The sequence below is a fragment of the Miscanthus floridulus genome, chromosome 8 (genome assembly GCF_019320115.1).
Source record: "Miscanthus floridulus cultivar M001 chromosome 8, ASM1932011v1, whole genome shotgun sequence".
Classification (NCBI taxonomy): domain Eukaryota; kingdom Viridiplantae; phylum Streptophyta; class Magnoliopsida; order Poales; family Poaceae; genus Miscanthus; species Miscanthus floridulus.
The window spans coordinates 96574799-96586287 of NC_089587.1; the positions used below are offsets into that span (position 1 = coordinate 96574799).

The 11489-nt window shown below is 46.0% G+C and overlaps 2 protein-coding genes across 3 annotated transcripts; both read right to left on the reverse strand.

Annotated features, from left to right (window-relative positions):
- Positions 1–1933: 1933 nt before the first annotated feature.
- Positions 1934–5843, reverse strand: LOC136477039 (probable 26S proteasome non-ATPase regulatory subunit 3). 2 transcript variants are annotated; one of them, XM_066475049.1, is made up of 8 exons: positions 5612–5843; positions 5305–5510; positions 3850–3987; positions 3636–3772; positions 3491–3545; positions 3291–3401; positions 2849–3088; positions 1934–2772 (listed from the first exon to the last, which is right to left on the reverse strand). In XM_066475049.1, exons 1-8 carry the CDS (start codon positions 5700–5702, stop codon positions 2260–2262), a joined length of 1491 nt encoding a protein of 496 aa, XP_066331146.1. In that variant the 5' UTR covers positions 5703–5843; the 3' UTR covers positions 1934–2259. The 2 variants fall into 2 exon arrangements, with proteins under 2 accessions (XP_066331146.1, XP_066331147.1); XM_066475050.1 differs by having other exon boundaries at positions 5305–5495; positions 5612–5840.
- A 2608-nt stretch (positions 5844–8451) lies between these two features.
- On the reverse strand, positions 8452–10184 carry LOC136477041 (NEP1-interacting protein-like 1). The gene is made up of 4 exons (XM_066475051.1): positions 9864–10184; positions 9544–9722; positions 9345–9428; positions 8452–9243 (listed from the first exon to the last, which is right to left on the reverse strand). Exons 1-4 carry the CDS (start codon positions 10021–10023, stop codon positions 8935–8937), a joined length of 732 nt encoding a protein of 243 aa, XP_066331148.1. The 5' UTR covers positions 10024–10184; the 3' UTR covers positions 8452–8934.
- Between the last annotated feature and the right edge of the window lie 1305 nt (positions 10185–11489).

Genomic DNA, 11489 nt, shown 5'->3' on the forward strand with positions numbered 1-11489 from the left:
CGGACGTGTCCGGTATGCACGGTTTCTGCAGAACAGCTCCGAAACTTGCTCCTTTCGATTTCTATATTCAAACCAAACTGCAGGTACCTACTAGAGATATCAATATACACAGAGAACCTGCACAAGAGCTGGAGCAACACAAAAATCAAATGAAATGTGAATTGAGACACGATATTTGTTTTACCGAAGTTTGGACTCGTTCGAGTTCTACTCTTCGTTGAGGGGGCTGCGGACGACCCAGCGAAGGTTAGCCCTAGAGGGTACCATAAAGGTCACTCTAGCCGGAGTCTTTTCCAACTTCCTTTTCCTCCTTCCACTAAATGATTCCGAGGCGACGGAATCGGTCGTTACAAACTTTTCGTGGCACACCATAATCTCTCGGGTGCTCTCTAGCGACGCCTAACCGTCTAGGACCGAAGAGTCCAAGAGTAACAAATGCGAATCACGAGATTGATAATATGCACAAGTGCTCAAGTGGTTGGATTGCTCTCTTTTTTAATTTTACTCAACCCATAATTTGATTTGGTAAATTTGATCAAATACTCATTAAGAGAGGGTTGGGAGAGTTGGCAAGGCTAAAAAACGTGTGTGTATCAGCAGCCTCCAAAGGTGGAGGCTTGGTGGTTTTATAGCCCCCTTGAAAAACTAGCCGTTTTATAGTCGTTGCAATACCGGACACGTCCGGTTTGACTTACAATGCGCCAACGGTAACTAAGTTACAGTGAAGTTGTGAGGCGTCGGAACTCCCGATGAATGCCGGGACTTCCGATCGTCGGAACTCCCGACTCACGTCGGAACTCCCGACCCTCAGCAAATTTGAAAAACATATAACTGAGTTAAAGTATGTGAGGTGTCGGAACTCCCGACTCATGCTGGTACTTTCCGACCGTCGGAACTCTCGACCCTCAAGGCTTTTGAAAACTAGCCGTTGGCATCTGGTCATGCATACTGGACACATCCGGTATGACCAGGACAGCGAACCCTCCAAGTCAGTTAACGTGCGAGACGTCAGAACTCCCGACCCTTACCGGGACTCTGACCGTCGGAACTCCCGACTTACGTCGGAACTCTCGACGAACCAACCCGAGAACAACAATTTTACCACTGCTGGGTAAATACCGGACACGTCCGGTATTGCCAGACCAGCAAAAATAAAGTTAGCTCTTTTGTCGCTCAAATACTCAAAACTCACATGGGTTGGCTTGAGCACTTATGAAATATTATCTATCAACATGATGCATCCCTCTTAATAGTATGGCATACCTATTAAACTCAAGATAAAAGAAAAAATAAATTTATACCACTTGAGTTGATCTATTTTGAATTGATGTCGTCTCTTTCAATCTTCATCAAATAGGGGTGCTATCATGTTGATAATGATCTTTTCACTTGAGCATAGCCATCTTGAGCATGTGACTTGATTCCATTCATCAAATATGAATAACTCCAAAATATATCAAGTCACTTTCATCAAACACTCCAATAGTGATTTAATCCTCCACATAAACGTGGCCATCGTAGCTTGAATAGTACCTTAACTAAATGCAAACACTTCCTTCTTCACCCTAGCTAGGTTCTTCAGCCATAAGCCGGCGCTTGTCCTTCATCCTTGCTTAGTACCTCAAAGCCTTTCCTTACTATCTTCACCATCTCAAGCCATCAAGTCACATCTTGTGTTGAATCATCCATTCATGTATTGTTATCTTTTTTATTTCAATTTAGCAAGCTTCAAATATAAGACCAATCCATATGCAATCCCTTATGTCTCATTAATTCTTACAAGCTTGCTTTCACATAGAACATGAAAATCCCACAATAAATAAGCCTTTGTATGAATTCTATTTGCATTATTATCTTGTGCTTAAACTAGATTGTTTACACAACAACACATCATTTTAACTTTCATTAAGTATCTGTGAGATAACCTATTACCTGTCCACACTTAGCAAACTAGTTAGTCATTTAATCACGTTGTCATTCAATCATCCAAAACCCATTAAAGGGCTAGATGCACTTTCAATTACAGTGAATGAATTTCAAACAAAGCCTTTCTTGCACGGGTGGGTACATTCCCTGGTTCAACAATTCAGGGAGACAAAAATTAACACAAAATCCTGATCAACATAACATTACAGTGAATGAATTTCAAACTTCAGTGTTTGCATGACTCAGAGTAGCTAGAGGCAGGGTAATGCTTTGAACCAGGCGTTCACAAATCGAACAACTCCACATTGCAAGTGGTTGCTCAAAAGGCCTAATTTAGAAATCATCGTCGTCCTCCTCAGCCATGTGCTTAGCCAGTTCTTCCTCCTGCTGAAGCCTCTCTCGGCGCTTCTCAGCACTCTCCTTTTCCTTGTGAGAATTAGGGGGGAACCTCATCGCCTTGACCGCCTCATTGTGCATGTTGAGGCAGAACGCAATCCTGGAGTTGAATGCAATTTGTGGCTCATTTGTCGAGTAGACATCGCCAGTTTCCTTCGAAACCATCCAGCCATTTGCATGATCTATGGTGGCGTCAATTGCACCATCTCTTATGGCCTTGGCTACAATGCTCTCTGCATCAGCAATAGGGTTCTCGGAGTCTAGTCTGAGCTTCTTAGCAATGTCAGCAAGGGAGATCCTTGAGTAAGAAATGCTGATGTTGCGCAGTCCAGTTCGAATGACATTGTGTCGCAGCCTCACAATCAAGTTGCGAGTCCTGTCTGCGCTGAATGTGCTTGCAAATTTGTCTGCGACAGCCCTGAACAATTCAAGGTCCCCAACCCTGACAGCCTGGAGGACACATGTATGATGTAAGTTAAAGTATTTCACCTATTGTACCAGAGTTTATGCATAACCAGTTACTTACATTTGTTAGCTCAAAGTAAGGTGTCAGAGCTTTCTTCATTCCTTTCTGCATGAAAACAGTCCTCTCTGGAATCTCTCCAAGCAGCAGCCTCACTAGGATAGCCCATTTGTTGCACTGAATCCGAAAACCACGGGCTGTTGTTGGTGCCTTACGAGCAGCTTGCAGGAGGCTTTCTTTAGCATCAGTGTACTCCAACTGAATTGTCCTAATTTTGCCCAAGTAGAACAAGTACCGGCAAAACTGCAACAAAAGGAATTTGTAGCATTTGTTTAGAAAGCTTTCCTACAAAATCAATTTTCTGAAGAAAGATATAATACTTCAATCACCAACAGAGCAACCACTAGAAGTCTCTTAGTTACATACATGGTTTGCAAGTGCTAAATCTAAACCATAGTAAATCCAAAAGCTGCATCACAACAAACCGAATAAGCAAATGAATTACTTGTTGATTGGAATGTGCTTCAAAACGAGGTGCCTTTGATCTAAGCTTTTCTGCTTGATCATACAAGTTGTAGTGGAGGTAATTGCGGAGGAGGAGATTGAGTAGTGTTTCCTGCAATCAAGAACCAAATACATACAATCAGGTATGCAGAATTCCACAACATAATAATAGAGCAGTGGCGAGCAGAAAATCAGCATTACCTGGCCAAGCTCGTCACGGTGCAAAGTTGCCATTCTATGTAGAGCAAGCAGATTCCTGAAAGAAAAAACCAAAGCAAATGTAGGAGAGATTGCCAGAATTGGTCCTGGGAGTGAACAATGCGCAAGAATGAAACATTTGACTTACCCACGTATTTCAGCAAGGCTGTTGGTAAGCTCATACACATAAGAGTAATAAAAGTACAGACGAGATGCCAGGACATCAACAGTTCTCCGGTTTAGGTTCTTCAGGCGAGCAATGCTCACATTTGCGCATGCTTTAGCCTTAATTCAAAAGGAAAAATTCAAATTATTACGTTTCACACATCAAACATAAGGAAAATCAGTGGTTCCAGATGTACCTCATCGTATTTCTTCTGATCAATAAGGAAAATCAGTACAAGCAAGTAGCAAAATATTTCAATCTCAGGGAGACCATGTTTGATTGAAATCTGAGTTGCCGGAGCCGCAGCATCAACATCCATCTCAGTATCATCTTCCTGAAAGAAATTACAGGTGAATATTAGGAGTTATGAATGTGATATTTTTTAAAAAACTCACTCGTTCTTTTACTCTACCATACTCCCTCCATCCCAAATTATAAGTCATTCCAACTTTCTTGGAGAGTCAGAGCATCTTTAGTTTGACCAAATTTATATATTAAAATAATAACATTTATGATACCAAATAAGTATCATTAGATTCTTCATTAGTTATATTTTCATAGTATACCTATTTGATGTCATAAATCTTTGTAATTTTCTCTACAATTTTGGTCAAACTTGAAATGCTTTGATTCTCCAAGAAAGTTGGAATGACTTATAATTTGGAACGCAGGGAGTACAAAACAGAGTGATGGCATTGTAGATTCTAACAATAAACTACAGAACAGGCAGCAGACATAGCAAAATCTATTTAACAGGGCATGAGCTTCTTCAGTTCTTCACATACAGAAGAATCACAGACAAATTAATAGTCCACCAAATGTAAAAATTCACTATACCATTTTCCAAAATTGTAGGTGTAGCGTAGTTGCACAAAGAAGGAAAACTAAGCTCTGAAGATTCAACTCTAGTAATGACTTTTTAATTCGTCCTCAGCTAAGTGAGAATCTAGGTATATGAAGACAATGAACAAAATTATGAGCACATGTTACTGAGAAGGTAGTGCTTTTGAAAGTTGAAGCCTTGAAGCACAAGAGGTTGAAAATCCAAATGATTGTAAGATCTTCTTACTGCTTACTAATGGTAGATCTAAGAAACTAGCAGTGCCAAACAATTACGATATTCAGGAGAAAAACTAAAGAATGAAAAAAGAACTCTGGACTAGAAGAGCCAAATGCACAGGTGCAAATCATACATAATCCATAGGAATAATGCAAGTGTGTCCAATTGTGACAAGGGAATATATACATGATGGCAAGATTGATTTTTTTTGTCTTACAGTTTAGGCTACATAACAAACGCATAAATAAGGATGCTAGAAGTGCAGCATGAATGCATAACTAGCTCATTCAGATGAAGAGTAAAGTAACAGCATAGGAGAAAACTTGTATGCCTTCCATCAACTATAATCAACATGGGAAAACCAAATTGTGCAGTGACAAATCAATATTCATGATAGTGTGATCAATAATTCAATATGCAAGGCACCATACAAGTATGTTAAACCTAGGATACAGCGATATATTAGCAGCATCAGTAACATCCTTACACGATGAGGCCCAGGCGTAACAAAATCTGGCGAGTACCAAACTCTAGCTTCTCTAATCCAATCTGCGATACCTTAACAGCAGATAGCCGAGAAGCGAATTTTACCTTGGGCACGAGGGCGGTGAGGCGTCCATAGGCTTCGGAGGATGCGGGGAGCGCGAAGGCGAGGAAGGCGGAGACGTCCCGCGCGGCGAGGCGGCGGCGGAGCGCGACGGTGAGGCGGAAGGCGCGGGAGATCCGGCGGACCTCCTTGGACAGAGAGCCGGCCTCGATCACGGTCGCGATCTCCTTCAGATCTGACACAAGCGCCGCTTCAGCAACACCGAATCTTAGGAATTTCGCGGTCGCGGAGACGATAGATGGATAACTCTAGGGTTTTGGGCGAGGGGAAGAAAGGAGTGGGGGAGCTTACGGTGCAGTGTGGAGAGCGCCGGCGCCGCGGCGGCGGGAGCTGGGGCCGCAGGCTGGGGCTCCGAGTCGTTCATCTGCACGTCTTCCGGCATCGTGTCGGTGGCGGCGGCTGCGGCGGCGAGGTGCGGAACTGCTCGAGTAGGAGAGGATTTTGTGGCGTGGTGGCGGATCGGTGAGGAGAGCAATATGGAGCCTTTTGCTTCCCCGGCTCAAGAAGGTCGCTTCCGGGTTCGGTTACCTTCCGTCACCGCTTTGTTGTGTCCAGCTCCACTTGGAATCGGAAACCCAGCAGCCCTGCAGCCGCCGTTTGTGGGCTGCCTGCTATTCGTCCTTGTTGGGCCTGGGAATTAGGATGGCTAAATGGGCAGTCCAGAAACGTGTCAGCCCGTGGTCCGTGGGCTTTCTATCATCTCCAAATGAGAGTACTGGCCTTTTGTGTGGTTATTGACTTTTCCCCCCTCGTAGCTGCAGCTTGGAAAATTGGTAATGTAGATTTTTATAGTAGCAAACTGTAGATTTGAGGGGTAATTTTTTTAATAATGATAAAGTTAGATAATTTAGATGTAAACTTAAGTGGCAATTAAATTATCTATTACAATAGTATACTCCATCTATTCTAAATTATATCTGAGTGCATAGCAAAACCTATAAACCTAGAAAATCCAAAATGCCTTATAATTTGGAATATAAGGAGTAGATGTGGGCCATGCAAAACTGCAAATCTAGAGGGTTACTTTAGGTTATCTTTCATAATATTACAACCATAAATACGGATAATCTAGATGCCGGGGTTACTTTTACTTTGTTTCATAAAATGGTGGAGGTGGGTAGCTTTTCTAGAAAACAAAATATAGTTTTTGTTATAATTCTATAACTTCTCTTTTCTTTTCTTAGCTATACGTGGAGGGACTCCAATAAGAAACCTCGAGTCTATCAATCCCTCCTCCCGCATGGGTTAGAATCTTAGGAGGTATACGGATCACGTGCTAATGTCGAATACCGATAACTATTTTACTTACATTAATTTTCAAGTTTTTTCTCTGTTCTTTTTCTAGCATGATAGACATGAGATACTAATATACTATGTAATCTTTTTATGAAATTGCAATAAACCTACCAATTACTGATCTATATGTTTCTTTCATACATATCAATGGTTCTTTTGCCTTTGCATGGCATGTTTGTGTATCTTTGATATGCATTTAGTAAAATTTTTAGCTTAAACTATGATGCCACTTGTTGTAGTGTCTCATAATGTCATGAATCTAGGTTTAATATTTTCAGATTTTGAATCTTATTCACCCTGTTCGCTTGTTGGTTTCAGTCAAGCTTATTCAACCAGCCAACAGTGTTTTTCTCTCACAACAAACCAGCACCAGCCAGCCCAAACCAGCCCATAAACCAACCGGCGAACACGCCGATTCGTTGCTATAGGTTGTTTGAAACATCTTGCTCAGGGCCTTGTTTAGATTGCAAGTTTTTTCACTCTCTCTCCATCACATCAAATCTTTGGACACATGTATGGAGTATTAAATGTAGATAAAAAAAATAACTAATTACACAGTTTGATTGTAAATTACGAGACGAATCTTTTGAGCCTAGTTAGGCCATGATTGGACAATAATTGTCAAATATGAACGAAAGTGCTACAGTGCCAAATACTGATTCCTAACCCCAATCTAAACGAGGCCCAGCTATACCTCTCGCCAAAGTAGAGGGATGGGATGGGATTCATTGCGTGTGCGAGCTGGGATGAGAAGAGATAAAAGACCGCAGGTTCTGCCACATGGTCCCAGGCGGTCAGAGAAACAAGAGAGAGACGGTAGCCTTTGCTGGTGGGCTGTCATCTGAAGGTTTGTTGGCCAGCCCAAACTGATGGGAAGCGCGGGCCGCTGCGGGAAAAGGAAAACAAAATGGGCCGAGTCCAGAAGCAAATGATCTCAGGCCAGAGACAAAGTTTGCGTAGGTAAACTAAAAAAACTAGAACCTTTATATTTTCTGAAACTTCAGAAAAAACAAACAAAAACAGCATGTTTTGGAGGTTACTATCATGCGGATTCTAGGCCTTTGATTGTTGGGGGCGCCTGTGCTCTGCCGTCCAATCTGAGAAGGGCCTCCGCACTTGGTGGGCCTGGTTCTGGTCCGTCCGCAAAGCGTGAGAAGAAAAGGTGGCGCTGTACCGAGCCGAGGCAACGGCAGCGCATGCACACCGCAATGAAATCTGGCCGGAAGTGGATTTTGTATTCCTTTTTTTAAATTTCTGAAGAATCTGTGAACAATTCAATATATATTTCTCTGATGTCTGGAATCCATAGAAAAATTTGTAATTTTTTTTAAAAAATTTGGCATATATTTGTGTTATCTCCAAATTACACTACTCTTTCTAAGAAATTACACCGAAGTAATCATTATAAATATAGTAATAAGACGGTGTAAATATAGTTATAAGACAGTGTAAGTGTATGAGAAAAATCTGGTTGTTAGAAGAGACTAAAACAACCGGTTGGTGGCTAGACAGATTCAACAAAAACATGAAAATATTTTTGAAGCATAGATACAAAAATTTTAAATGTGTCATGATGCACCAAACAAATTTATAAACATATGGTTTTTCATTTGACTTTAGAATTTTTTTTCCTTAACGAAAATTAATTTTGTTTCCAAGCTCGTTATCAAAGGTTGGCAAAATTTTAGAAGAAAATATTGTTGTGTTGCCCAATCACGTCTCAGGATCCAAAAAAAATTGAAGTGTAACAAATAATATGACTAATTCTTCTTCCAATGCAGTTCCACGATATTGAAAGTTAGATAGTATACTTTTTCAATGGAGTAGTACTAGAAGATATTGGTGCAATTGTGCCATCTTCCGGCAATCGGACGTAACTAGCCGCAATTAGTTTGGCTGTCCACAACAATGAACATCAACATTTTTCACGGATGGAGCTACCACTAAATTTTGCGTCTTGGAGCACGTGTGGTGTGGGTGTGCAAACAACACATGCTTCTGTCACCAGCCGGTAGAGTACAGCATATAGTCGTATCATATACACAAATGGTCATAAAAAAATCTCAATCACCTCTATACATATTTACATCCCCATCGTGTGTGTGTGTGTGTCAGTGTGAGCCACGTACTGTATCTGTACACGCGTGCCCAACACGAAGAAAAAAAAAACCCAGAAAAATCAAGGTATGCAAGAAAAGAACAACCAAGGTGTCCTGCTACTAGCCTAGTATACTCTGCTCCTGGTCCGGGACACGTGTGATGTGCAGGCGCACGGTCGCCGAAAGACACCCTGACGAAACGCGCGCGCCCGCAGAGGCCTAGACCGCGCGTCGACACAGCGGGCACGACGCGTGCCGGAGCAGCCAGACGTCGATGCACGGCAGGTGGAACGTGTGCCCGCACTCCGGCAGGCTCCGCGCCGTCTCGCCGGCCTCGAAGTCCTGAAGGCAGACGGAGCAGCCGATGGGCTCCCCGGAGGCGTCCGCGACGGTGCACTCGGTGAAGGCCGTGACGGGGAGCGCCGCGATGGCGGCGGCCGGCATGCCCTTGGCGGCGGCGGCGCCAGTCTCGAACATGTCCGCCAGTGTCGGCGACGCCATGTCGTCCCCCGAGTCCGCGGCGTTCATCTGCGCGGCCGATCGAGAACACGTTAGCTTGGGCTGGAGACCTGAGAGCCTTGTCGATCGACATGATGATACTGAACTGTGAGAAGATCGTTTGTGCTTACCTGGCTGTCGACGGCGCTCAGCACGGCGGGGTCCACCTTCTCGCGTACCAGGCGGCCAGTCAGTAGGCTCCAGAGGACATCAAGCTGAAACATTTAGCACAAATTGTTTACTAAGAGATTGGATTGGATATGAAATGGCGAAACTGATTGATTATTCGGGTGCTTATTGCGCTAGGTGGTCACCAGTGCAGTTACTTACCACGTATAGGACGCTCCAGATCCCGGACTCGTCGGAGCGCCAGATGGCGACGGAGGAGTCGACGACCTCCATGGACACGACGGCGCCCGAGATGGCCCCGATGCCGGCGCCGCGCACCAGGCCGCTCTCCGTGGCGAGCCCGATCAGCGCGCCCGTGACGGCCCCGAGAACCATGCCCACTGCAACAAACCAACATGGCAACAGAAGAATCAGTAGCGGTAACACGCGACGACGGAGGAAGGAGACGCAGTGAGCACATGAATCGAACCGAACCGATCGATCAAACGAAACAGAGGCAAGTCGAAAATCTATCCACCGACCTGCCGCGAAGACGAAGGTGAGCAGGCTGCGGACCACCGCGCCGGCGACGCGCGCCGGCAGGCGGGAGATGCCCCTGCCGCCGCGCGACCTGGACGACGACGGCGCGGGAGAGAACGACGCGCTGGCGGCGCCGAAGAACGAGGCCGCTTCCATGTCCATGACGATTGCTCGCTCGTTTGTCGGTGCGCGCGCAGGCAGAGGACACGAAAGGGGAAGAAGACCTGACGGTGGGAGCTCCGGCTTAGTCGTAGCAGAGCAGATGACACAGCAGCAGACGAGGAGGACTTTGCGGACGGACCTTTTGTGACGCGCCGCGTTTGGAAATTTATAGGTTGTTCTGGTGGACGCGTTGTTCTTGCTGGAGACTTTGGTGCCCCCCGGCGACTGTGGACGTGGTGACCATTGGCTCGCGTCGCGTCGCCCACGGCTGCGCTCGGCTCGCCAGGTCAGCCGTGAGCCCGCGGCTGCTTTCGCAGGTGCGTCTGACGTGGAGAGCCTCGCTGGCGGTGGAACGCGCCCACGCACGCACGCAAAAGCGTCCGGGCGGGAGGCAGCAGCAACCAGACAACAGCTGAACAGCATGCACCGCCAGGCTTCTCACCTGCGCTGTGCCGGCCACATAAATGCAAACCATCCGTCCGGCACGCGGCTGACGGCGACGGCGGCCCCGGCCCCCGGGTGGTTGGAGAAGGCTCCTCGCCGTGCGTGCCGCGCTTGGTTTCCTTGTTTCGCTTGCTCTCTTAACGGCTAAGCTTCCCTCTTCCCGCACACCACCACCAACCACGACGATGACGATGCGACGCGACGCGGCGCGATCCGTCCCGCTGCCCTGCCTGCCATTGCGCTCGGTCTCATCCGTCACCTCGCCTCACTCGTGGCGGGCTCCCCGGACGAGCGGATCGATCGGTCCCGCGTTGAAAGGGAGTTCTGAAGCATCGCATCTGCTGCATCTGCATGCGCGGGCGAGGTAGAGGAACAGTGGATGGACACGGAGCTCGCCGGCCGGTCATTTTCCGTGGACTGCTCACTGCAGCCTGCAGGCGGCCAGGCGTTTCTTTCAACGGCGGCTTGGCTGGCGCTTTTTTTTTTTTGGACCAACAAGTTTCTACGGGAATTAAAAACCTTTGGGACCGACATCTGACTTGCTCTCCTCTACTTGTGAAAATGACCGCGATGACTAATGACTTTTTTGAGACTCCAGCAGCTCTCGTTTTGAGGCTTTGTTTCCCGATCCAAGCACCTTAAACTGGCTCCCATAATACAAATTGGCTTTCTTTGATTACCTGTACAAGACTTTATGCAGCATAGCACTCTCCTCAAAAAAAAAAAAAAAAAAAAAAAAAAAAAAAAAAAAAAAAAACTTACTTGGAAAAGCAAGACTTCAGCTGCCGCCGCCGCTCGACACGCCGCCGCCCACCAGTTGCCGGCTGCGGTTCCTGCATCAAGCTACCGGCAGCTCGACTCGGCCGGTCTGGCCGGCGGTCGTCCAGTACGCTGCCATGGCCCCAGTCCCTTGGTGACCTGCTTCAGTGCCGGAAGTGACCCCCTGCAGATCATGCATGCAACCTGTTCGATGTTTTGCTGGACCAAGGAGGGGGGAAGATGGTGATGACCTCCTGACGGCT